Here is a 27,050-nt window from a genome sequence, read left to right as displayed (position 1 = left end):
AGGGGTCTCAGCCTGCTGCAGGCAGAAGTGAGGCTGCTTCTGCTCTAAGATAGGGTTACTCTTTGTCAGGGCAGGTCCCAGCCAAGCCCTGTATAAATGGCCCAATAAAGATAACCTCTCAAGCTAACTTCCTTCTCTTGGGCCAGAAGTGGCTTCAAACTTTACCTTCAACTAAGCAACAGTTTTAAGTATCTGCTATGAGAAGCCACTGTATAGATAGAATTCAAAGAAGTGTGAAATCTAGTCATACTCTCTCTAGAAGCTTATGATGAAATAGTTGAGAGAAGGTATAAAGAGAGAAAAAGTTAAGAAAAATGGCCTATATATAAGATGAATTGTTTAAACAATAAGTCCTATGACAGTAGTTTCCCAAGCTTCTCAAGTGGGAGATCAGAGATTTCCATTCCCACATGATGGTTTTAATATTCTGATAAAGACAAACCATGAATTCAGCAATAATTTCAAGTAAGTTTGTATAGTGTTCTGATAATCACAGTATCTTTGTATATAGTAAAATTATATCCACAACGCATATTGTTTATTCAGTCGACAATCAATATATATACATACCGATTCCAAGGGCCCTTGCAATAATCCAGAAATCCTCACCCCAAGAAGCCATGGCCCACAGACTCAGAACTTGTCTTAACATAAATCAGAGGAAGAAAAGGGGTTTGTGCCTAGGGCGAACCACCCTATGACAAGCGCAGCCATGGAGTATTTAAATAGGAGAGAGGGGTATTCTGTCCAGGAAGAGAGAACATGAGGGAAAGTTGGGGGGACAGAAATACACAAGTTATTTTGAAGAATGGAATAGTAGTTGCTTTGTGCAAAGTACTTCACATGTATTATTCCCCAATACCCCAGTTTAAGTATTATTGTCCTTCCTGTACAGATGAGAAAACTAAAGCTCAGAGATGTTTAGTGACTTACCCAAGGCCAACCAACTAATAAATGACATACCCAAGACTAAAACCCTCACCCAGATTCATTCCACTCCAAGGGTATGTTCTTTCCAATATGAGGTAGCCTCACAAGTATGTAGCGATTAGGCCATTATGGTCCCAGATGAAGAATAATATTGATGAGAGGTGGATGTTGTTTAGTAAGATAGATTGGGGCCACGTATGAAGGTACTTGAATGACAGTAAAAAAGGTTTGGCACCAAAGATCCATGGAGTGTTCTTGAGCAATAGTGAATAAAAAATAGTTTTGTGAAAAGTAATCTGTTGGAGGGGTTAATAGAGATGAATCATGGGGTAAGTGGGGATACAGTATTCAACTTAGGAAAGAGATCATTTAGAAGTCAGCGTAATCACCTAGATGTGACAAGGACTTCAAAAAGTGTGAGAGTAATAGCAATGAAAAAAAAAAGAATGGATGCATAAGACAAGGAAAAAACATTTATAGGAACTAGTGACTGCTTAGACAGAAAGGAGAGGAAGTCACCAACCTAGTTGCTCTACTTTAAGGTCCCTGAAGTTTATCCATCTATACAGTTTCTGGCTAGAGAAAAAGTCAAAGAGGAACCCCTGAGAAGCATTCTTGACCTGCACAGAAACTTATCTGGAAGACTTTCAGAGTCTGAGACTCAGGCTCACCCTGGTCTATTTCACCCTGACTCACACAGATCTGTTATACTCCAAGACCCATGCCCTTTCCACTTTGGGCCCAATATTGGACGCCATTTAAAGTTCCCATTGAGGTTGATCTGCCAAAGCCAGTGGAATTCTCCATGTTGGCCTGGGCCTGGAGACTAGAAAGGAAAGCAATGTTGAACCGATGCCAACTGTTTTTATTAACCCCTTCCCTGGGCTCTCTTCGACTTTTGTTGAGGGGCAGAGCATAAGGGACCCAGCAGACTTGATCAAGCTGGGCTAGGATGATGAGGGAAATCGGATCATCTGGAGAGATCAGAAGGTTGGCAACTTGCACATTTGGTAGGGAAACTAAAACACCCCTCCTCCCAAAACCAGGGCTATAGCTGAGATGATGTCACATAAACACTACTGAGGTCATAGAACTTTCCATCTCCTCCCCTGTCTGTCTCCCCATTATCACAGTCTCCTCAGCCAGCAGTCTCCCACATATCTGCACACACTTGCACACAAAGGAAGGGTCAGACACCATCTGGGCACTCCTAGGTACCAAAAGTGGTGGGGACATGGGCGGTGGTGGTGATTACTCAGAATGCAAGATTCACACTAATACCCCTAGCGCTGAGAACAGTGGGTGGAATGGGAGTGAGAGGGAAGGGGGCAGAGAGGAACAGGGAGTAGGGATTTGTTCCTGTTGCCGATTCAAATTTTATCTTAACCCCAGTCCTTATTCCCCTCCCTTCAGTCCTACCTTCCCCTCCCTCACCCCCAAGTCTCCCCTCGCCTCCAGTTGACCATGGCATCAGAAGCAGAAAAAACATTCCAGCGGTTTGCCGTCTTTGGAGAATCATCAAGCAGTGGCACTGAAATGAACAACAAAAACTTCTCCAAGCTGTGTAAAGACTGTGGCATCATGGATGGCAAACTGGTCACCTCCACTGATGTGGACATCGTATTCAGCAAAGTCAAGTAAGGGACCAAAGATGGGAGTGGGGGTGGTGAGTAGAACAAGCGAACTAGTGGGACATGGACGGGTTCATGTGATGGAACATTTGTAAGGGGTCTACTGAGCACCTACCAGGTACCTAGCACTGTCTATTCCCTGTCCTCAAGACATTAGGTGGCCAAGTCTGAGTAAAGAGAGGTTTGGACCTTAGAAGTTAATGAGTTCATATTCCAGAGTCCCTGGATTTGTCTGACCAGGGCCAAGAATGCCCGAACCATCACATTTCAACAGTTCCAGGAGGCAATGAAGGAACTGGGCCAGAAGCGGTTCAAAGAGAAGAACCCAGATGAAGCCCTGGGGAACATTTTTAAACTCATGGAGGGCAAGGATCCAGCTACCACTGGTGTAACTGTGAGTGACATTCTTCATCCCTAATACTTAACCCTGCTTCCTTAAATCCCTGCTGCTCCCACCTCCTCTCCCACCCTCTGATGACCCTGACACCTGCCTAGTGATACGTAGGGAGGCAGGGCAAAAAGCCTCTGGCACAGACTTTAGAGATTATCTAGTCATTTCAGAGATGAGGAAACTGTGGCCCAGAGAGGAGAAGTGACTTGCCCAAGGCCCACAGCTATCTTAATCCTAAAATTTAGACTTATTCCCAAGAGTCCAATATCTGAGCCAAGCAACTAGGGCCTGGTGGACACAGAGTGCAGAGGACTTGGTACCTGATCCACACTCTTCTTCCTGCTCTTGTGGAAGGTCTAATTTCTGACTGCTTGCCTCTCACTTACTCTCTGTTCTCTATTTGTTCCCTCTCTACTAAAAGCTCTTTCTACTCTAGGTTTCAAATAGGACCTACCCAGTGGGAGGGACATTGCATATTGGGTCTGGGGTTGAAGTCTTCTGGCTGAAACCTGGTCAAAATAACTCCTCTGGAAGCAGGAAAATCTACACACGTTCCACTCACTCCCACACACCAGACTTTTCCTCCCTCACAAGTGGGTGGCTCTTGCCACAGTTCCTGCCCATAGCCACATCTGGGCCCTGAGAAAGCAGCACCACGCCATGGGTAGAACAAAGGCTTTGAGCACCAGCAGAATCAAAGGCCGTCTTTAGAGAAGGGGTGTGATAGCAGAGGAGAGAAAGGAGAGGAATCAGACTCACAATCCTCTGGCTTACAGAAAGCAACAACCGTTGGCGGGGTGAGCCGGCTGACGGATACCAGCAAGTACACCGGCACCCACAAGGAGCGCTTTGATGAGAGTGGCAAGGGCAAAGGCATCGCAGGACGGGAAGAGAAGACCGACAACTCAGGTTATGTGAGTGGCTACAAGGGTGCTGGCACCTATGATAAGAAGGGCCACTAGGGAGTAGCCTCATCTTAACCTGCGAGCCCTTGACCCTGCATCTTTAACACCAGGGAGCTTGGGGAACAATAAACATCTGTGTGTGCATCAGCTAATGAGCTCTGTCTTCCACCAGGGTGAGTGAATGGACCCATTGCTGTAGAGAGGAGAGAAGAGAAAGCCCAAGGAGTCAGGGTTTCTAGCTCGCCATCTTTTGCCTTACTTAGCCTGATGCCCCCAAGCCATAAGTTAGCATTCCCTTCAAAAACTGCTTCTAAGATCAGGGCTGAGGAATATATTTGAAGATAAGAGGTGAACTAGATGTGGAGGCAAAAGTACTTGCCACTTGAATTCACATTACTGTTATCCACCCGTCTCTACCTGCCAAAGGGAAGTAGCAACTCCTGATTTGACATAGGATGACCCAGATGCCACCAACCAGACCGCTGTCTGTCCACTTTCCACATCTGTTGCAGTCTAGGTTTTATTGGGGGTAAAATAGAAGTCAGGTAGGGTGGTCCAAGGATCTACTTAGCCTGAACCCGATTATAAGTTTGTTCTAAAGCTGGGGGAAGGGAGAATCCATTTTTAACACCCAGCTGGAAGTGAGTTTCACCCCACCACAACTCCATCATGGTTCACATGGAACAGAAAGTCCTACTGACTGCTAAAAGTAGACCAGGAAGATGGCCAGAGGTGGGTGGACTCCGGGACTCTGAGAGTAGGAGTTCTAGTGCACTGAGGGGGAAAAAATGAAATCAGAACTGAGTCAGATGTGTTTTTTTTTTTTATCTTTTTCATTTTTAATGATTATAGATTCACAGGAAGATGCAAAAATAGTACAGAGGGGTTCCATGTACCCTTCACCCAGGTTCATCCAATGGCGATACATAACTCAGATGTGGTTTTAGAACCTTCTGTGACTACAGCTAGGCCATCTCACCCAACTTTTTGGTGGAAGATTCTAGAGTTTGGGAGGCATTGAGAATTTAGGGAAGAAATAGGATGCAGGAATCTTTCGGGGGATAGGTTAACTTGAAACTCTAGTGAGTCAGGCGAGAATGGTAAAAAGGAAAGAGATTGGAGAAGGTAGGTGACTAAAGGAGGCTGGGAATGTTGAGGAGAGACTGCACTGGGCTCCGTAGTAGAAGGAGGGAGGAAAAAACATGAAGAAAAGATCAATGATTTCATAGTGAGAAGCGGACTGGGAACTGAGCGGGGTTCTGAGGAACTGAGTCTAAAATGAACCTAAGGGTTTCAGGGATATTGCTATAGAGAAAGACACCCATCATATGGGTGAGTGAATGGAGGGAATCATAAGGAAATGAGGAAGACTGAGAAGGGAAGGGTGGTAGGAGTGGGGAGTTGAGATATAGAGCTGAGTGCCTGTTGCCATGGTATGAGCTGAGGCTCAGGGCCTCCATCTAGAAATCAAGATCTGGCCTAGCAGATGGACAGTCACTGCCAAATGAACACAGCTTCTTGGGTGGGTAAAACTGTCTGTGGGAAAAGGAGAATGGTGGGGCGGAGGGGGTGGGGTGGGAGGTGGGCAGGGGTAAATAAGTTGGAAAGAGCCAGAAGACAGTATAACTTTACATGGTGACCAAAGCTCTGGACATTTTTCTCACCTCCCTGGTCTCTTGGGAGGGGACCCTGCCTGCCTTCAAAGTCAGGGAGAAAGCCTTGTACCAGGAATCAGGGTTTTGGCAAAGGGGACAGGCTGGTCTGTGGTGGCAATGAGGGGTGGTTCAGAATCAAACCCTCCTTTTCCTAGTAGGTGCCAATGATATCTATGGGTTCACCCTCATCCTTTTGGGAACAGAGCAGATAGAGCCTTTGGTTGGTTACAGTGTCATTGTAGTGGCACCCGGGAGGTGGCTGTTTGGTAGCCCGAGAGCAGATTGTGAGGGGTAAGGCGTCCCGTGTGACTGTACAATATTGATCGTAATTATCACAGAAGTTCTCACAGTGCTTGCAGAACTTCCGAATGGCTCCCCAGGAGGCATGTATCACATAATGGATCTCTGGGCAATACCAATTTTTCTTCTTGCCCCGCACATAGGCCATCAAACCATTACAGTAGCCTTGGAAATCGTCTGGGTAGGAAACCTTGGGATAGTCAATGTTTAAGTCACGGAAGTTTCTCATGGCCATCTGTACCCCGATGTTCATAACCAGAGCTGGCTCTAGAATAAGCTGGAGTAACAGGAGCCAGGCCGCAGCTGGTGCCATTCTTCCTGCAGGTAGAGTTACAGTGTTGTAGGCAGAGGTGGGCCCACAGAGGCTGTCTGCCCCTTCCCGGAGCCTCCAGCATTCCCCCAGACTTCCCTGTGTGCCTTCTACACCATAAGAGCTGGACTGTATCTCACAGATCATCCAGCCCTAGATCTTATGCCCCAGAGAGAGAGACACTTGCCTAAGGTCACCCAGCCGGTCAGCCACCTTCAGCCATTTCCCCCCACCCCAGCCCTCCCTTAGTCTACCTATGGTCTTAGCCTCACCCAGTCCATCAGTTGTAATACTTACAGAATAAGAGGTCCAAATGGCGCTGGGGTGAGCAACTCTTCTCAATTATCTCTGGCCCCAGTCAACCCTTCTGATAAAAAAATGCAGAGGCAATAGAAGGAACAGGCTGAGCTATGATTCTCTGATTGCTCTGGAGGAAGGACAGGAGCTGGAAGATGAACACATCAGGAGGCAGGGATTCTTTTTGCCTGAAGCCAAAGACTGCCCAGAGGTGAGAAGAGGCTGGATAGGTTTCTGGTTAAAGACCAGTCTGGGAGGAGGGAATGTCCCCTGAATTTGAGAAGCTTCTGTGCTGAGGGGGTTGAATAGGAGGGAGGAAAGAGACATTGCTATCTGGTCTCCTCCTTTCTGGTGTCATTAAGAACACTTAGTTCCAATCTCCTTGCCAGAAGTCCCTTAATTCTTGGGCTTTAATGTTTTCTCTGGTCCATGGGCCTTCTCCTACAAAGAGGTAAGAAGAAAAGCACTGTCATATTTCGGAGGAACAAAGTGCTGCTTGTTCCTGACCCTTAGAGAGCAGAGCATCTGCCACACTCTTGTCCCACTCACAGGAGCCCAGAGGCCAAGCACATGCAAGGACCTCCCACCAGAGTGCTGCACTGAGAATCTAAGATGTGGTTTGCGGACCCCCACAGTCCCTATCATCTCCTTCACAACAATCACAATGACACGGTCACACAACTCCCTCACCTGTAATTGTCCTCAGGCCCTTTTGGAGTCAGAACACACCTGGAAATTTTTGCATGCTGACCCTGAAGCCTCAAACTTGTCAGGTCATTAGACAGCATAGCCTTGACATTGAGTGGGGTGTGGGCCATCTGAGCTCAATGAATCAGACTTTTGCTGCTGTTGGTCATGTTGGGAAAGGGCTGGGCTCCCAAATTTCTTTTTTGTAAACACCTGCCCCTTCATCACAAGCAAAGAGCCAGCTCCCTAGGACTGAGCCTGTCAGCCACAGTCCTTGACTTCCACAGGCTTCTCAGCCTGGTCTCCCTGCCGAGTGCAATGCGGGTTGTGGGCTTCCTCTCAGGAGAGCCTACCACAGTCTCCCTGGAGAGCTGGAGTGGGGAGTCAGACTGCAGAATGCTGAGTACTCCAAGACCAATGTGTAAATCAGGACGGGGTATGGAGAGACTGGTGTACTGGTGTTCCTCATTCACAGCCCCCGTAACTTGCTTTCTGACAGTACAAATAAGTCCAATGCTGAACCTGTCTTTCCCACAACTTGCTTCTCCTCTCATGTTGTCTATCTCACCTCCCTCAGTTACCTACACAAGAAATCTGAGAGTGATCCCAGAGCCTGTCCTCTCCCTAATCCTGTCTGTGGGGAGGCAGCATGTACATGGTGGATAAGAGCAAGGCTTTTGAGTAAAACAAACCAGAAATTGAACCCTGGCTCTGCTGTTTATAGGCTGTACACCATCAATCTAAGTTTACTAAAATACAATAAACTTTAATTTCTTCAGCTGCCAATGAGAGTAATATTATATACCTTGTGGCAGTATTAGAATTCATTAAGGTGTATGTCAAGCGCCTTTAGCCCAGTACTTGGTACATGATGAGACTCAATATGAGCATGAGTCCATCAGTTATTCAGCCCTGGCAATCTTATCTAAGCTTCTCCTAAACCCATTCCTTCCATTTCTTGTTCTTTCCCTGCTTAAGCTCTTCCCTTCCTGGACAACACACACATTCCAACTCTGGTTAAGACTCTGTGCCTCAGAGAATATAAGACCTTCCATGACCTGCCCCCACCACATCTCCAACTGCAACTCCACGCCTGCCTGCTTCCCCCGTTGGGCGCCAACTCCACGCCCCTGTTCTTGCTCATGTCATCACCTCTACCCTGAATCTGCCCTTCTCTTCTGCTCTCGCCCCCATCAAGTCCACTGAGCTAGCTCAGTGGAGACCGAGCCCAGAGATCTTGTATAAGAAGCCTCCACTTGGATGGAAGCCCTCCCCAGAGAAGTATGCACAGCCAAGCAAGTGAAAGTAAAGCCTGCACAGGCAGGTGGCTCATCTGTGTTCTTCAGGCTAGTCTACAAGCCAAATCCGAGTGGGAGCCTGTGCAGGGTTGTGCCTGAGCCTAGCTGACTCAAGCCTTTGTTTAAAGGAAGTTTACTACTGTGTGGTCTCCACCTCAAAGCATATGCCACCTCTTCCCTATATGCTCAAGGCAGCAGCTTCCCTGAAAAGAAGAAGGGGGGCCCTTCACGCCTCTTGGTCTTCCTCTTCCTTCATTCGCTATCCACCCACCACCACTCACCTCTGCACACACAATTACAGAAATGGAAGAGCACATTGTAAAGAGTTCAGGACTTGATATCGGATAACCTACTGAGTTTCTGTTTCTTCTACAAAATGGGATTAAAACCTTCCTTACCTCATGAGGTTATAAAAATAAAATGAGATGGTCAGCATGAAAGTGCCTTTTAACCATTAAATAATATATAAATGGATAACTGGGGATGGTCTTCCAGGTTCTATACCAACTCACTTTATTCCCCCAATTCACTGCAAAGCCTCTTTCATTCCCCCAATGAGCCAAGGGACCTTTTTCATCCCCACTCTGCCAATTAGAGCCCCCTCTAATACCTGACTTAAAATTCATCTTTGCAAAGCTTTCTGTTATTAGCCATACCTCATTTTGATTACTCTAAAATATATTATAAAAATTAATTTTTAAAATGTCATTGAAAAGCACTATGACGAATTTAGGGGGAAATACAAAAGTAAATAAGACAGTTCCAGTCCAGATTCAATTTACAATTCAGTAGGATGACACACCGTATGAACATATGTTACAAAGGCATGAACACAGGGCCAGGACAAGGGCTGACCGTGCTATGGGCCTTTGGTTTTCAAACTGCCATCCTGGTGGTCTGGTCTTTAAATTCTGTCCTAGAGGTGTTGATCCACAGGATTGCTTCTTCCATTCTGATATCCTTGCCATGGTTTCATCTGCTCCCTAAGCCTGAGATTTGTGGAATTGTTACCCCATTACAATGGACTTAACACACACACAAAAATTACCCTAGAGATGAAGAAACTAAGTTTTAGAGAAGGACAGCAGCTTGCTAAAGGTCATAAGTCTAACTCAGTGGTTCTCAAGGGGGTGGAGGGGTGACAATTTGGTCATATCGGGAGGCATTTTTTGGTTGTCACAACTAGGAGGTGCTACTGGCATCTAGTGGGTAGAGGCCAGAGATACTGCTAAACATCCAACATTGCACAAGATGGCTCCCACAATAGGGCATCATCCACACTAAAATGTAAATAGTGCTGAGACTGAGAAACACTGGTTCAATGAATCAGATTTCCAAACAAGTGTAGACTTACTTATACCTTATATATTAGAAAAGATTGGTAAATATTCAGGACTTAGAAACATGTTTGGTAGATTTTGCTTATAATGGTACTGGTTTTTCTATCAACAAAAGGAGTACTGATAGTTCACCACTGAAACAATTTTGAGTTATTTTTTTCCATAAATGTGATCCTCTGCAGGTAGTTACCTATACAGTCTCTCTCCTCTCCTCCCCAAGTTCTGGTTTTTCTAGAACAGCTGGCTAAAGTATCAGGTTCATGGGTGATTTTCTATGATTGAGGGGAACCCTGAGATTTTTCCCCAAGTGAGCTCACCTCAGTCTTAGTGGCATCATTTTTTGCCCCACCCAAATCAAATTACTCAAATAGCATATTGTGTCATGGATAGTTCCTGGATTGTCCTTGAACCCAAAGGATTGCTTCAGACATCTTAACTTCTCAGAGCTTCACCTCAAGCCCAGGGTTGAAGTTAGGAGCTGTATTGTCAGTTCCGCGATCTGCTAACCAACACCATGGGTTAGTCATGGTCCCACTTGGGGCTGGAGACATTCAGAGGCAGAGTGAATGCCTCTAAACCAGAAGCTGAATCAGTTAAGGTCACTTATCTGCAAGACACTATACTGTGTCCTGTGGGAGGTACAAAAAAAGTGTAATGGATAGTCCTTGTCCTCTGAGAACTGACAGTCTAAATTGAAGGAAAATCATAAGTACATATGAATAAATAACCAATGGTTTAAGGCAGAAAATCATATGTCTTGAAGACAGCAAATGTAGGAATTTAGAGGTGAGAAAGATCCCTATGAATTGAGAGGACCAGAGCAAGTTTTGAGGGTTGGAGCCATCCTGGGACCTTGGGGGCCAAGTGGAGATAAAAAGAATTATGAAAGGTATGTTTGAGAGACAACCAGCCTGGCTAAGGTTGAGGCACTCAGTGGGAGAAGAGTCAGAGATAAAGTTGGAAAGACGTGTTAGTCAAATTGTGGCAGACCTTGAACATCAGGCTAAGGAATTTATATTTTATTCTGTTGATAACTGGGGAGCTGACATAGCTTATGAGACCTCTCATAAGGGAGGTCTCAGACCCAAAGCAAGTTCCCCTCTCCTACATCCTAGCTTGCCTATAGACATCGGTCTCAGAGCCAAGGATTTCAACCTTCTGTCAGTGCTGCCTCCAGACCCACAGCTGTTCCAGAAAAGGTCATGAGAATTCAAAGACCCAAAGCAAGTTCCACATCTGACCCCAACTTGCTGTTTGTTTCACTTTCCCCATTCTACAAAAATGAGCCCATTACCTTTATTTATCCTAAGAGCAACAAAATTAGGATAACAGAGCTCATATCTGCTCCTGCTTGGAGGGAAACTCTCATGGGCTTTCCATTGGTATCCAGAGGCTGTGTGGAACTCCGGAAAAGAGACAGGCTGGGCTCTGAAGGGTGGGCACCAATCCAGGCCCAGCTCTCCTCTCTCCCAGCCCCCCTCATCCCCACTCAGCGCAGGCTAGAGGAAGCAGCAGCTGTTGTCTTGTGGAGAAGACAGGCAGAGGTCCACCTGGCACTGCTAGGATTTTCACAACACCCGCCCCAATGAATTTAAACACGCACACACACAAATACACACACACACACACACACACACACACACACACACACACACACACACTAGCAGCCTGGGAAGAAGTTGGGCCAAGAGCAATGACTGTGACAATCTAATAATGAGGTTAGGGTAACGACTTCATATCCCTGGATAGAGGCTGCTTGTGTGAGAGGTTTTCTTCCCTCCCATCTTCTCTCCTACCATTTTGTCTTCTGCTCTCCTTTCTCTCAAGTTTCTCTTCTCTCTTCTGCCAGAGTCCCGCACCAGTCTTTGGCCTTCCGTCTGACTCCTTTTGTTTTCCCTAACCTTGTCTCCCCATCTCATTACCTTTTCCTATTCCCCCAAACATGTAAAAAAAAAAAAAAAAAAAAACTTACCAAGTGCAAAGTGAAGCAGATCTTGGGAGTTGGATAGTTTAAGCAAATAAATAAAATCACCCGCCTTATTCAAATTGAGGCAAAATAAAAGTTTTAGCTTGAATTGTGCAAATGGTAAGTTCAACACCTCAAATTTCGCGTGAAAACCTAAACCTTTACTCTCCCTTTCCTTTGACCTGAGACAATAGAGCTGTGGGTATTTTACTTTCACATAGCACTGAGGCAGCCTTCTGGAGAACCCGGCCTAATGGAGTTGAAGAGCAAACTAGAAGAATTAAAATGACAGGAAAACACAAGAGTCAGTGCAAGTCGTGGTTTGGAAACATCTCACTCTAGAATAATGAGAAGTGAGAAGGAGTCTGGGCTAGGAATTCAAATGAGCTCTTGGCCTCCCACCCCCTCATCTAACCCCACCTCCAGTCCAGGGCTGGACTGGCCTGTGCTGATCTGCATTCTCTCCACAATCTGCTTTAAACCATGGATTTTATCTCCACACATTTGCATTCCTACAGCATGGGAGGCATAATTCTCCATCCAGAAGTTCAAACTGCAGAGATTCAGGCACCTTAACAAAGCAGTGAATGCTGTTCCCACAGCCAAGGAAGGCCTCACTGAGCTGGAAGCCTGTATAAACTTGCTCTTGGCTCTCTGTTGCCATCTAGTGGTGCTTCCCCATCTCTAACACCACTTTTTCCCCAAAGATCCTTCATCCTGACCCACAGCTGTGCTATTTACTAAACGGATGTCCCCTTGGCCTGAAAATAAACACCCAAATCTTCCTGACTGGAAACCCTAACTTCTGAGCAAAAACACAAACTTCATCATCAAGATGGTTTACGTGGCCTCTCTACTGTTACTGTCTTCTCTATCTCCTCTATAAGGTAAGCAGTAAATCCTGGTGACAAGAAACCATACAAAGAAAATTTCCAGGCTATTCTACCTGAATCTCAGGCCAGAGAAAAAGCAATCCTTATCACCACAGTGACTGACTCTTCCCAGAATCATGAACCAGAGACGTATGTAGAAGGAGATAAATGACAACTCTCTCTAAAATTTATTTTGGGTTGACACCTAGGTCAGGTGCTTTATTAGAGTCATTAAGATCATGTGGCCAGGGACCAAATCTAGTCTTTGAGTGTGAGGATTCAAGCTTCCTCATTGCCAAACATGTTTAGGCAGGTACACTAGCTCTGTAGGTATTGGCTATTTGGGACATATGAGTGGAGAGGCATGCACCTGATTCACTTCCTGTCCCAGGACTGCTCCCCAGCCCGCCCCCATACAGAAGCAACACAGTGCAGACCAGCTCTTAAGAAGTCAGACAGACAGAAGAGGCCCTCAGAAAGCTGAGACCCAGCGGTGGAAGGTGCACCCTCAGCCTGCTGAGCAAGAGTGGGCATCGTAAGGACCCAGTGAGGAGGTGAGGTGGGTGGCAGGACATGGACGATGAGATAAGACAGAGAAGAGATGGGTTCTGACCAGTTAAGAGTACACCCAGGTGAGTGATACGATGGACAAAGGAAGGGACTCAGTGGAGAGGGGATGAGGACAAACATAGGGGAGAGAGGAGAGTGATGCTGAGGGCGTGGAGGCATGGAATGGCGATATGGAGGAGACGGTTATGGGGTCATGGAGGGGATGAGACACAGAGAAATGGATAGGAACATAGGGACACAAACACGGGACTTGAGAAGAGGAGATAGAAGAGGGTGGAAAGCAAGAGGGACAGAATGAAAGGAGATAGGCATACAAGGTAAAAGAGATGGGGCCTACGGCTTGGTGCTGGGATCACAGTGGGTAAGGCACAAGATGGGGAGGAAGGAATGGGACCCAGGGTGAAAGAGGGGAGGGAGGTGGTGGTTAGCTAGAAGGAGCAGGGATAGGAAGGCTCATTTCTCAACCAAACACCACCTGCTCTCTGTCCCCAGTGACCCCAGCTCTTCATTCTGACTGTTCCCCCTAAGAGAGATGGCACCAGCCAGAGCAGGATGCTACCCTCTGCTGCTGCTCCTGCTGCTGGGGCTGTGGATGGCCAAGGTCCCAGTCAGTGCTAAGCCCAAACACATGACCTCAGCTCAATGGTTTGAAACTCAGCACGTGCAACTCAGCCCCAAGGGCTGCAACGCAGCGATGGGCAACATCAACAAGCACACAGCACACTGCAAAAAACTCAACACTTTCCTGCATGAATCTTTCTCCGGTGTGGCTGCCACCTGTCAGGCCTCCACCATAACCTGCAAGAATGGCCATAAAAACTGCCACCGGAGCAAAGGTCCTGTGTCCCTGACCATATGTGAGCTCACTTCAGGGAAGCACCCAAACTGCAGGTACAAAGAGAAGAAAATGAACGCTTCCTACATCGTGGCCTGTGACTCTCCCCAGAAAGGGGACTCTGAAGAATTCCACCTGGTTCCTGTGCACTTGGACACAGTCCTTTAGGTTTCCAGCCTGCCTTACTCTGGAGCTGTGCTTTAATTTCTCCTCCAGGCCTCTCCACCGCTCCTCCCTCCTCGTATGCCCAGAAGGTTCTCTTCCCTTCATCTCTTGGGGGCCTTCCTAGCTCAGGCTTTTCTGAATGGCTGAGGGGAAGCTGAGGTCGATACCTCGGTGGGCTAAGCTCAGAAGAGATGGTCTTTCACTTTTTTGTTGCTCTTTTCCCAGAAACTTATCCCCACCAAGAAAGGGGCCTGTATGGGGTGGGGGCAGCTTTGTACATCTTTCCGCTGCCCCATCTTATCATGGCAGCATGACGAAAGGAGAAAATAAATGTAAGAGAGTTTTATGGGGTTTATGAACAGAGCTGTTCCTTTTCCTAAACTAGAAATCTTCCCCAACTCTGACGTGTTAGTGAGGTGGTCTCTGTGCAGAGAGGCGCTGGAATGAAAGAAGACAAAGTACCATTTCGTATTTATATGGCATTTCACGCTTTATATGGTGTGGCCACGAGTCCCTTGTGAAATAGATTTAAAGACACTTTCTTTAAGGATGAGGAAATTGAGATTTCATAAAGCTTAATCAATTAAAGAGTTTGTGAAGTTGGTTAGTGGCAGCACCTGGACTTGAACCTATGTCTCCTCATTCTACATATGGTGCACTTTCTACTTTACCACTGGGCAAAAGAAGGAGAGACCTCTGCAGGGACAAGAGGAGAACTAGGTATGAGTTCACCCATGAAGAAATGTACCCTGTGAGCCCTGAAGAGCCAGTAACCCTGTTGACTACATAAAGGTCATTGCCTCTCTAGCCAAAAGACTGTTTATAAGGTGCTTCAGGGATTTTAATTCATTCTCGCTTTCTCAGTCTCTCTGTCTCTCTAACTGCCACCCTGCTTCTCCAGCCCACTGCTTTTCCAGCCTGGGTAGGACCTAGGCCTGGCTCTGGCTACATCCCCTTGGCCTGAAGGCATAGGATAAGGGGAGTGTCCCAACTTTATCCCCCTGCTCCAGGTCACATTTCCCCTGACCCCAAGAGACTTCCTTGACCCAGAGCCTGCTTGTCACAAACAGGCTGGTGGGAGCTGCCAGAGCTTCCTTCCTCCTGATAATCATCTCTTCTGCCTCGGTGCTTCCCTGACTCTCTACTCTGGCACTCTTCCCAGCCATCGAGGTTGAGATATGAAAATGCCACCTCCCTGTTCCCCTGGGCCACAGATACCATGCTCCCCCTCTAGTGAGCAGAGCTGGAGAAGCTATGGCCTTCTGTTGCCATGGTCCTAATAGCCCCTCCCACATTGCCTGCCGCTCTGACTCTCATCAGGCCCTCCCCATTTCCTTTATCTCAGCCCCAGACAAACTGCACCACGCCCCATCCCATATTCATCCCTCCTGCCCTCCTTCAGCACCCAGCTAAGTTGTTAGACCTTCCCTTCCCGGCTGGGGAGTCTACTCTCTGCCTATCCCGGCTGGGGAGTCTACTCTCTGCCTATCAACTCTAGCTCTCCTTTACTTCTTACCAGAGTCAGAGGATGCTTTGGAGCCGGATGGAATTGAATGTAAATCTTGGCTCAGCAGTTGCGGGCTGCGTGACCTCCAGAAAATGACTAAACCTCTCTGTAGCTGTACTTCCATATAGCAAAATGGGAATAATACCACCTACCCAACAGGATTGTGGAGAGATTTAGAAATGACATTTATGGAGCCTTAGTCAGCCCCAGGCACTGTCATTCAATAATGACAACTAGTAATGGTAGTAGTATTAGAAATATCCCTGTCCAGTCATATCCACCTTTGGCAAACATGCAGACCAATACCCCACTTAGTTTGCCTTGAGGGCTCTCTTCTGCGACTACCTTGTTTATGAGTCAGTTAGAGGACAAGTCTGCAGACAGAGAGTCCTATTGGGTGAGATAGGTGGTTTGAGATGACACGTGAGAAGGTAAAGAAGGGATAATCAAAAGAAAGGAGAAGAGAACATTGAACAATTTAAATAGAGTGCGGGGCCAATAAGTTGATAAGTCGAGATGCACTAAATACATCATAGAGGCTTGAAATAAGAGGTACACAAAGTAACCGTTGTGACCAAATGGCTGAGTGTAAAATCTATATCCTGTGGTCACCATGCTAGACACTTATCAGTCTAAACAGATTTTCAACTGAGGTGCAAGATTCTTGGGCATAGCTGATTTTTCTCTTCACTTTATTCTTTTTTCACAACTCCTTATACATTCTTTATTCATGATTTTCCTTATGTGATATTATGGTTTCGAAGACATTCTCCTCATAAAAGTTTGAAGTGGCTAAAATTATGCTTTTGCTATATCCTCTCAAAATGAGAAGAATTTCCAAATAGGACTTTTTCTTGAAAGACTTCTGACCTATATAGAATTAAATAACTAAAAATTAAACATAATCCAAAAGTAATCTGTGGGGACAGAGGTAGAAACCACCCTGGAGAGTACTAACTGGCAAGGGGTCAGAGGTAAGTTGGACATGTTCTTTCTCGCCTGAAGATATTTACTTTGTGAAACTCATTGAGCTGTACCTTAAGATTTGTGTACTCGCTGTATGTAAATTATACTTATAACTCAATAAAAAATTCTCCTAAAAAGTATAGTTCTTTATTTATTTATATGTTTTTTAATTGAAAAAATGATCTAAATTTTTTCCCTGGCTAGTTCTCCCAAAAGTATAGTTCTTAAGGATTATTTTATTTAACATGACAAATGCTAATATACTAATCAATTGAAATCATAGATAGAATTATAACATAATCTAACTTTTATTGTTCTGCCTTATACTATCTGTTAAATTAAACAGCGTTTCTATTATTTATTAAATTGTTACAAATACTTTGGGCTCAAAAAGCTTATAAAGTTCTTTCTATAATTATCCAGCTAATACGCTCTCTCCTATTAACTGTCAACTAATTTTTCTATTTTTAACTATGTGAAAATTCTTAGTAATTATTTCATGTATAACATAAGCTTTCATAACCATTAATTATTACAGCATTTTTCTTTAATAAATATACATTTATACTTCTGCTAGCTGATGGAATTTTAACATTCAAAAAGTTCATAAGGAAAATTTCACTCCAAGTTTCACCTAGAATGCTCACCACTATTTGAAAGTGATTCTTCAGATATTTAATAATAAATTGAAAGGACCTGCTTTGTTCTCATTCCTGATGCTTTCACTGATTCGGCTTGACAGTTCCCTATTCCTTCGCACGATCTTGATCACAGCCAAGATTAGGGGTGCCAGGAATAATGTTAAAATAGGCATTTGGCTATTCAGCCTTCCAAAGGTCAAAGCTGAGGACCAAAATGAATAACATGTTTGGGCTAATACCAAGTCAAGCTGAACTTAATGTATGCCTGTTTGAAAGCTGAAAAGTAAGAGAGGAGATTGATTAATTATGAGACATTTCTGTTGCTGGGGGTGAGAGCTTGGAATGGGTAGGAGGGTGTTCAAGGAAGTCTTGCCCAGCCTTGTGTAGATGATGTTAAAGAATTGTTCCAATCTGGACCTAAGGAACAGAAATGGAATACAGTAAAGAAATTAACCCAAGATCTGCAACTGGAGTGAGTTAGCTTTCCTAAGAGTGAGACTGAGGTTAATTAGGCAGGAGACTTTTTCACTTGATGCTGGTTCCCCAATGTCTCCACACTCTGGAGTAAATGACCTGTAGATTCTATGAAGAGGGACAACTGAGTTAATGTGAGGAGAAGGGTCCTGATCTCAAAAGCAGAGTGTAGGAGGAAGGAAATACCCTTGATATCAGAACCCTTCTCCTCACATTGATTCAGTTAGCCCTCGTCATAATATCTATGGCTCTAGGGAATAACCCTAGAGCTATGGCAGCAGAAAACATACCAGAAGCAGCAACATCCAGGAAGCCTTCTCTCTGAAGAGAGCCTTGGCGCATTTCATCATTTTTATCCTCTGCTCCTGCACAATTGGAGCCCTCCAAAAGGGCTTAAGATCCTCACTGTTTTAAAGCCCTCCTCCTACCCCCATCCCACCATGGAGGGGTAGAAAGAGCAGTTACAGCTCTTAGCAGGATGTTTACCTGTGCAAGACACCAAAGCCAGTAAGCTTGGAAGCATCCATGAAGCCACAGGGGCATGAGAAGACATGACTAAAGAGGTCTCATAGGAAGTCCACAGTTTACAAGAGGGGAGGAAAGGAAAGATGTCCATCCATGCTGAAAATACATACTATGCTAGAAAGTCCTCTAGTCTTAGGTAGATGGGAATTTCCTCATCTATATAAAGGAAACTTAATTCATAGGAATAATATGGAGATTAAATGTGACAATATATATACAGCACTTAGTACAGTGGCTTGCATGTAGAAAAATTCGAGATCCTTTATATTTATTACTGTGCTGTTAAGGGTTAAGTGGTCAAACCTGTGATGGACGCAGTAGGCCTGACTTTCATGACAGAAAAAAAAGAAATTTAAACAAAGGAGACCAAACTCCTCAGCCTCCCCTTGCCAAAAAACAAAAAACAAAAAAAACAAAAAACAAAAAACTCCTAGCCAAGAGTAGATAAAGGCTCAAGGTCAGACAAAAATAATTTTTTTAAAAATTATTTCTTAAATGCAATTTATTTGAATTTTTCAATATACTCCATCATATAGTTTTATTTTATGTAAAAATAATGCTTTGTTTCCTCTCCCCCCAAAATAGTTTTAGTAAAATTGGAAAAGAAGACATTTATCTTGTGGTCTGTGTACTCTTGGCACACATCTGCATTCAGCCTAGGGCAGGACTACACTGGCCTTGATGAGGTTTTCCTTAACTTTCTTTCCATGAGTCTGTGTCTTTGACTAGTAATTCTTTTGAAGAATGGTGTGAGGAAGATTAGATAATCATGGAGCCAGGACAATAGGAAGGTCCTTTGCATGCTGAATCACAGAGGGAGGGAGGGAGAGAGAGAGAGAGAGAGAGAGAGAGAGAGAGAGAGAGAGAGAGAGAGAGAGAGAGAGAATATACGCAGAGCACTTGGAACAGTGACTGGAACATAGAAACCTAGTAAATATTAGCTATGATTGTTTTTATCATGGTTGTCATTGTCAATCCTGGGAGATCCGAATGCTGCACACAGGCTCGTAGTGAGATAAAGGCCACAAAACCCATGTGAGGGGAGTCATATGCCTCACCTCTGGTTGGGGTGAAGACCACATCCTTTTCCTGAGGACAGATCCTGACATCAAGAACAAAAGGAAACAATGCACCCACTGAGGCAAGATCACAGGGGGACCGGCTCCCTGAGAAGGCTCCAAAGGGCTACACAGTAAAAAAAATTGACCAAGGAACAGAGTCAGGTTGCCCAGGAGGGTGGCAACTGGATTTCACGTGACAGGGCTCCAAGGCTCAGAGTTCAGGGTATCTCATAGCTATATGGGCCTTCAGACCCAGGGACCCCTCTTGGAGAGATTCTCTGCGGAAGCTTCTGACAAGGCTCCTGCCTCAATCTGAGACCGACCCAGTTCCCCTGCTCCAGTTGTTGACTCATTGCCAACACCACAATCCCAGCAAATAGACCAAGGAGGACTTTCAGAGAAGCTGGGGCAAGGTAGCCCTGTTGTTTTCCACAGCTGCTCAGGAGTAGGATGCTGCCTTGCGGCCCCCTCATCCTTCTTTTATCCCTCTGGGCTTTGTCGGCCTGAGCTCACTTCTACCCAGCTTCCTAGACTTTCATTCTGTTTGCACAATTCCCTTCTTCTCCCTCTACTCTCTCTCCCAGGGATATTGCTATATACACTAACAAGTAACTGGGGATCTATATATTCACAATCTCGGTCTCATTTTCCAATAACGTTTCACAGCCAGAGCTAGTCAAATGCCCAGATGTCAGAGTAATCCACTATTAGGACTTAAGTGCTCCTTCCAGACACCTGTCCCGGCCCCAGATGGTCCACCATGGAGGTATAAGCTGTTTGGCAGAAAATTAGCTAAAAATTTTTTATGTTGTGCCTAGAGAAACAGTCCTGTCAACAGCCACTTGCCTCTTGAAGCCAATGTTATACCTTTATTCGCCTTGTCTCTGGGTGCATTTTACTTCAAGGCTTCTACATCCCAGCTCAGCTCAGCCTTGGAACCAGCACCAGCAACAGTTCTTCTCACACCCTGTCATGAGCACCTTATCAGAGCAGTGCAGCTTCCAGCTGGTCAGTCACACACAGCTGCACCTATCCTCATACAAACCTCTGTGAACTGAGCCTTCTACTGAGGGACAATCTCATACAGCAGCGGTCCCCAACCTTTTTGGCACCAGGGACCTCTGCTCCCATGAGAATCTAAGGCCTGATGATCTGAGGTGCAGCTGAGGCGGTGATGCTAGCGCAGGGGAGCGGCTGCAAATACAAATGAAGCTGCACTAGCTTGCTCGCTGCTCTCCTCCTGTTGTGCGGCCTGGTTCTTAACAAGCCACAGACCAGTTCTGGTCTGCGGCTGGAGGGTTGGAGACCCCTGTCATACAGAACACAAGCCAAGGTTCAGAACATTTTCCCCTTAGCCACTCCTGGTCATTTGTAGTGGCCCCAGCCCTTCCTGCACTGGCCCGCTCCTCCAGAATCCCCTTCTTCCTGAAGACTCTGCCTCTCACCACCAGGAGGCTGTTTGCAGTTTGAAGCCTGACACATACACTGGGGGTGGCACTTGTAGTTCAAAGACTACCTCTTGGTGCTGCTGGGCTTCAGGTCAGCAACCCAAATGGAATTCTGTGGCACTCTCACCCACCTTTCATGGAAAAAAAAAAAAAAAAAAACTGCCCCTTGGGGGATCAATGCTTATTCTCTACCACCCCTTTTTGGAGCTACCTTTGTGATCTTCCTGTAGGTCCTCTCCTCATGTTCTAGTCTGGCTACGTGCATTTTGATGTTTCTTCTTGTTTCATAGAGTGTTAGAACCGGGGGGCATTTTAGAAATTACTACACTGAAACTCTTCACGTTACAAATGAAGAGGAGACTGAGAGGAGATTCACTTCAACACAGTCACTGAGTATCCTCGTGAGCTATCAGTGTGCTTGGCACTATGGAGACAGAGAAGCATGAAAGGACCAGACTCCTGCTTGACCCGTGAGTTTACTGTCTAGTTGGGAAAACTGGATACACATGTAAGAGCTAAATAACAAAACAAGGTAGTGTACAACTAAGTGCCCATATGAGTGGCACCAGGAGTTAATGCTAAAGAAGGTTATGTTCCAGAGGGATTAGCCTGAGGTGGAGTTATATAGGAAGCTTTATACATTTGACCATGATCAAGATGATATGATATAGCTAAGCTCTGACAGGTTAATAATATATGAGGGAGGGCTCTCAGGTAAGAGTGAAAAAAAGAAGTCAAGTTGGAGGGAATAAAGCACTTCTAGGAGACAAAAGGAAGACCAGCCTATTAGAATAGAATTTGGACACAAGGTGATTCAGCCCATAAGCAGGAAACCAGTGTGGCATAGAGGGACAACACAATTTTAGAGCCAGACCTCATTTTCAGTCCTGGCCCTGCCACTTATTAAATCTATGATCTTAACCAAAGCCTATTTCCTTTTCTGTAAAATGGGGATAATAACATGGAACACATACTATCATTTTGTATATAAAATCATATAGAAAGCACAACACCTTGACACAGTAAGCATCTTTTTAAGTGATAGCTATCAACTAGCACTGTGTTAAGCACATGTTAGATGTTCGTAAAAGGTGGTTAGTAGTATTCCTGTCCTTCTGTGGCTGTTGTACAACACTGTGCTGACCTGACCATTAAGCAGTGCGATTTGTATTACCCTGGCTGCCTTTAGTAAAGCAGAATAAATATTACACTCAAGGCAACTGGCCCTAGAATGTCTAGGGCCATATTCAATGCCACCAGACCATACCAGGCACTCTAACATTTCATCACACCACATCGAATATACCAAATATATATTCCTCCTTCAATATAATTCTTACAGAAACGTATCTGAAGCGATTTTAGTAAGTTTTACTTCTGAAATTATTTGACTACAGGGAATTTATAATTGGCATTGTTCCTTCTATAATCATGGTACTTGGGAATTCCTGTAAAATGAAAAAATCTAACCTAAGATTGTTTTCCAATGTAATCAAATTTTTATACATGCCGAATTTCAAAACAAATGAAATCAGCTTTATAATACTGTGGTAGCAAGTAAGTAAATATTTTAAATTTGATTTCTCAGTTGACTTCTTCTGTATTGAAGCTAATATATTTGTTTCTCCAGTCTCAAATATCGTAGGCCCTTGAAAACCTCCCAGACCATAGGCACTGAGCCTCTAGTGCTTAATAGGTAACACAGCCTTGAGACAGTAGCAGTTGGGAAACTTGTGATGAATGACCCAGATCAAGTACACAATCAAAGGAACCCCCTCCCCAGGCCTCCTTGAGTGGGGCTGGCCAGGTACAGGGTCAGCACCTACTTGAGGGAAAGCACGTTTGCAACTTAATTTGATTCAGAGCTTGCAAAGTTCATAGTCTATCATCTCGGTTGGCATGAAATGTTTCTGCCAGCCCTTGACTCCTGCTGCTGTTCCCACCCTCTCACTCCAAAGCCAGAAGCTTGGGTCTGCAACTGTTAATGAATAATCGCTTAGTAATTCTTCCATCCCAATGGGAGAGGCTCGGCTGAGGGCCTGTAAAAGAGGAATGACTTCCTGAATAAATACATACATATATTTGCTCCCTGGGGCCCAAGTCAATTGCTTGCTGGAGAATGTTCTCCTGGGTTCAAGAATCAATGTTTTATTAGCTTTGTGGGAGGAGTACATGAAGGGAGACCCACCATGGAAAGGGTGAACTCCGCTAGTGACCCAGGCTCTACCTTAGAGGCAGAGCGACAGACAAACGTCTCAGAAGATTCTTATCTGGCAATGCAGATCCTAGTTGCCTAAGGAATTTAAGCCACTATGAGGAGCCTTTTATCTAAAAGGCAGTGAAGTCACACAGATCCCAGAGGTGGAGATATTGGGTGGGGTCCAACACGCCCACACAGACTTAAGAGGCTGTACCCAGAGCAAGTTCCCCAACTTACGTCATTTGCTTTCTCTCTTGACAACTGTTGCAATATCCACTTACTGCCACTAATTCATAATTTACTCCATAAGTATGTACTCTTTTAATTCAAATAATACTTTGAAAACAAAACTGTGTAACATCATATTTCAAAGAAGGAGTACCACCTAATAAATAGTAGTAAAAATAAATGTAATGACTGTCATCTACTGTTTAAAAATTCTAATGAGAGATTATTCTTAGCTGAAGACTCAGCCTGAGGTCTGTTGAAAAGGGGAGAGAAACAAAGAATTGACCTTCTTTCTGTAAGAGGAGACTTTTCCCTAAATGTTATCAGAAGGATTAGAAAAGAATTATTGAAGGCAATGTGTATACACCATTTAAATTCAAACAGAGAAACACTCGCTATGGTCTGCCTCTGCAGAAACCACTTTCTCCTTCATTTTCTAACTGGCACTAGACCAAAGGGGTGGATTGAAAGTCAAGGAGCTCTTAGCCTCAGCTCTGCCACTCATTTGGTGGACTCGAGAAGGACACTGCTCTTTCAGGACCTCCAGCTCCTCCATCTGTAAAATAGGGAGGTTATTGAGATGACCTCTAAGGACTCTTCCAGCCCTGACCCTCTATCATCTCAAAACTTTCTCCAACAGGGAAAACCATTGGCCATGGAAGGAACCTAACTCACTATGCCATTTTGCTTGCTGGAACAGTGATTCCATTACTGAAAATGAGAAACTGGGCTTCAGAACAGACAGGAATTAGCCTGACTCCACAACCTTAATATTGTCTCGTTCAGGAATGCCTGAGTTAGCCTAGGAGAGTGAGGTATGGACCCATGGCTTATTTTTCTTCCAAGATTAGTTTGCTTTTGTAGTCTGACTTCTCAGAGTTTCACACAAGAAACATGGGTGGGTGGAGAGAATTGGAGCTTTGGAAGCCAAGAGGCATTGATCAAAATCCTGTGTTTGACACTCTCTAGCTGTGTAATGATGGGCAATTTCCTTAACCTTTCTGAGTCTCAGTTGGCTCATATATAAAGAAAAGTAATCATACTCACTTCATAAAACTCTTTTGAGGGATAAACAATATAAATATTTATTAGGGGTATAAAAAGGCACATGATCTGCTGGGACTGAACAATAAAATGCCAATGATTTTCTTAAATATTCAAGGCTGCAGGAGCCTTGCAATGATTGACTTAGGGTACAAAATTCTTAGAAGGGCTAGCAGGGCCCTCCATCTGGTGATCTACTCACCTAGCTACCTCTTCCTCTGTGGCACTGTTCCCCTTAGGCACCTGCCAGAGCAGGATTCTGCCCCCTGCTGCTGCTCCTGCTGCCTGCCTCTAGGTGGCCCAAGCCTCATTCAGTGCCAAGCTCAAACACATGACCTCAGCACAGGGGTTTGAAACTCGGAACAAGCAACCCAACAGGCAGAGATGCAACATGGCGACGGGCAATGCCAACAAGTATACAAAACATTGCAAAGATCTCAACACTTTCCTGCATAAATCCTTCTACAGTGTGGCCGCCACCTGCCAGACCCCCATACAGCCCTAAAAGCTGCCACCTGAGCCAGAAGCCCATGTCCCTGAACATGGAGAAGCACCCAGACTGCAGGTATAAAAAAGGAACCGGATGCTCCTTACATCATGGCCTGCGACCCTCCACAACAGAAAGATGACCTAAGGTACCTGCTGGTTCCTGTACCCTTGATGTCTAAAGCCAGGTGTTCCCCTCACCCCAACCTCTGCAGACTCCTGAAGCTGCTGTGTCCTCCCCTTCCTTGAGTTCTCTACTAATCCTTATCCTCTTTGCAAATACCACTTCTCTCCTGCATACCTAAGTTCACATACTCTTAATTCCAGAGAGGGTTTTATGGATGCTTGAAATGATGAGGGAAGAGAGGTGATTCTTTTTAACATTTTCGTTGCTGAATACACTGCTTTCTGAATATGCGGATATCATGGGGCCCTTCAAGTACTAAGGATCTTGGCAAGGGTGGGTCCAGGTTTTGTGGGACCTATGGCATATAATATTTTAAAGACTGTCTTAAAGAAGAAAAATATAAAATTACAAATGCAAACTCAGGTCAAGGCCTTAGAAAGGCTGTGGTCAGACAATTCGGAGGGATCTTAGGTGGGGGAGATTATCTTCGGAAGGAGGGCAGAAGAATCTGTGCTGGGTTTGCTAAGTCAGACAAAGGCAGACAAAGGAATGTGTCTTATTTTGCTTCAGTAAAAGACTGCTCTTCCTGATTGAGCGTGTGTTACTCTCTGGGGCACGGTGGGGGTGGGGGACGTGAAGTATGGAGGCTCAAAAACCCCTTCCTATCTCTGCGAGACATCAACTTCACTTGCTTGGCAGACAGGAGGGAGGGCGGCACCCTGAGCAGGCTCGGCTTGGAGGAGCAGCCTGGACTCTGCCATCACCCTCTTGAGAACTGCCAGGCGATCCCATCCCTCGGTACTTGAAGGGCCCCATGATATCACATATTCAGAAAGCAGTGAATTCAGCAACGAAAATGTTAAAAAGAATCACCTCTCTTCCCTCATCATTTCAAGCATCTATGACGGGGAGGAAGAGCAGGCCGAGCCCTGGGATGCCAGTCAGATCTAAGGCCTGACCCCCTTGCTTGTGCTCAAGTGCTCAAGCTGATCTTATGCCTCACAGATATGACCCAGAGCAAGAACCCCAGACTTCTCAAGTGAATTTCTCTCCCTTGGGAATTTCAGAATCAGAACCTTCCAGGAATCTTGATCTGGTCCTAATGAGGGCTTCTCTAACTGTAGCAAAGAAACAGTTTTACATGCAGTCTGCCACAGATTAATAATTTCATAAAATACAATGAAATAAATTACTAGGAAAATGAAATAGAACATGCAGATACAGAAAACACAAGGCCAAATTTTGGGTTATTAAATTCAATTAACATAAAATCACTCTATCAAATTGGCATAAAAGTTTCTCAATGCTTCCTCTCAACTTTTATACCTAGCTGGATAAATACTCATGCGGAGAAAAATATACACATATTATACACACACATCACATAAATGCCAACATAAGACATACACACCCATACACATAAACATACATACTCAGGAACTCACACATGTGTACTCGTGTGCACAACAAACACACATACACATAGGCAAACACTCAACAATAAGGCAGCCCCTCTCCTTTCCTCTACCAACTCTGCTTCCTCCACATACTGCCCTTTCCGTATTTAGAAAGATTTTCCTACAAAGACTAAGGCTTTGTAGGAAAATAAAATAAGGAAAATAGAATAAGGAAAGGATGATTGGTGAAAAGTGATCTGGTAGAGCAAGCAGAGAATCCAAAAATTCTGACTCCCAATCCCCTTCCCTCCTTTTTAGAAAAAGAGATCTAAGGCAGAGCTCTCTGCTCCCTGCCACATGCACACTATCCACCCCGATCATAGCTTCCCCACAGCACCCAGGAAGCCCGGCCATACCATGATCTGCCCACCACTACCACTGCTATCTCGCCCACTCCTGTGCTCCTGATCAAGGAAGACAGACTGGAAGGGAAACAACAACAACAACAACAACATTCTTCTACTCCTCTGGCTTCACCCTGGTGTCATGGGCAGGCTCTACTTCCTCTGTCTGCACCTTAAATGATGGTGTTTCTCAGGATCCTATTTTTAGGTCCTATTCTTAGCCCACACCGCACTCTCTTGAGTGACTTGGTACACTTCACGGCTTCAATCACCACTTATTTACTCCCAAAAGCATATCTCCAGCCCCAATTTCCCAAATTCCAGGCACACGTTTCCATCTACCTACTGATACTAGTCCCCTCGGTGTCCCACAGGCACCTTAAAGAACAG

At 45.1% G+C, this 27,050-nt stretch overlaps 3 protein-coding genes and 1 pseudogene across 4 annotated transcripts in view; 3 read left to right on the top strand and 1 right to left on the bottom strand.

Moving 5' to 3' along the window:
- Positions 1–2,278: 2,278 nt before the first annotated feature.
- TPPP2 (tubulin polymerization promoting protein family member 2) lies at positions 2,279–4,001 on the top strand. Its single transcript, XM_016165533.2, has 3 exons — positions 2,279–2,567; positions 2,802–2,955; positions 3,729–4,001. The coding sequence occupies exons 1-3, from the start codon at positions 2,395–2,397 to the stop codon at positions 3,912–3,914; spliced, it is 513 nt and encodes a 170-aa protein (XP_016021019.1). The 5' UTR covers positions 2,279–2,394; the 3' UTR covers positions 3,915–4,001.
- A 719-nt stretch (positions 4,002–4,720) lies between these two features.
- The window catches only part of RNASE13 (ribonuclease A family member 13 (inactive)), a 31,644-nt gene continuing 9,314 nt past the window's right edge, over positions 4,721–27,050 (bottom strand). For both annotated transcript variants that reach the window (XM_016165601.2, XM_016165602.2), the window contains exons 2-3: positions 6,420–6,860; positions 4,721–6,130 (exon numbers count right to left, since the gene is read on the bottom strand). In XM_016165601.2, the coding sequence (XP_016021087.1) occupies positions 5,664–6,125 (462 nt within the window). In that variant the 5' untranslated portion in view covers positions 6,126–6,130; positions 6,420–6,860 and the 3' untranslated portion in view covers positions 4,721–5,663. The remainder of the gene's footprint in view (positions 6,131–6,419; positions 6,861–27,050) is intronic.
- Positions 13,392–14,874, top strand: LOC107521153 (ribonuclease 7-like). The gene has a single exon (XM_016165600.2). The coding sequence runs from the start codon at positions 13,685–13,687 to the stop codon at positions 14,153–14,155; it is 471 nt and encodes a 156-aa protein (XP_016021086.2). The 5' UTR covers positions 13,392–13,684; the 3' UTR covers positions 14,156–14,874.
- LOC118615095 lies at positions 20,087–24,981 on the top strand (annotated as a pseudogene).

Source organism: Rousettus aegyptiacus, unplaced genomic scaffold (genome assembly GCF_014176215.1).
Source record: "Rousettus aegyptiacus isolate mRouAeg1 unplaced genomic scaffold, mRouAeg1.p scaffold_m13_p_3, whole genome shotgun sequence".
NCBI classification, from domain to species: domain Eukaryota; kingdom Metazoa; phylum Chordata; class Mammalia; order Chiroptera; family Pteropodidae; genus Rousettus; species Rousettus aegyptiacus.
The sequence above is the reverse complement of the archived record's forward strand: the minus strand, read 5'-3'. Positions and strand labels throughout refer to the sequence as shown.

Excerpts from the sequence above, each read along its gene's own strand:
- TPPP2 (XM_016165533.2), top strand. The coding sequence starts at position 2,395 with ATGGCATCAGAAGCAGAAAAAACATTCCAGCGGTTTGCCGTCTTTGGA. Across the intron at positions 2,568-2,801 it reads ATCGTATTCAGCAAAGTCAA|GGCCAAGAATGCCCGAACCA; the intron begins GTAAGGGACCAA and ends TTGTCTGACCAG. Across the intron at positions 2,956-3,728 it reads CAGCTACCACTGGTGTAACT|AAAGCAACAACCGTTGGCGG; the intron begins GTGAGTGACATT and ends TCTGGCTTACAG.
- LOC107521153 (XM_016165600.2), top strand. The coding sequence starts at position 13,685 with ATGGCACCAGCCAGAGCAGGATGCTACCCTCTGCTGCTGCTCCTGCTG.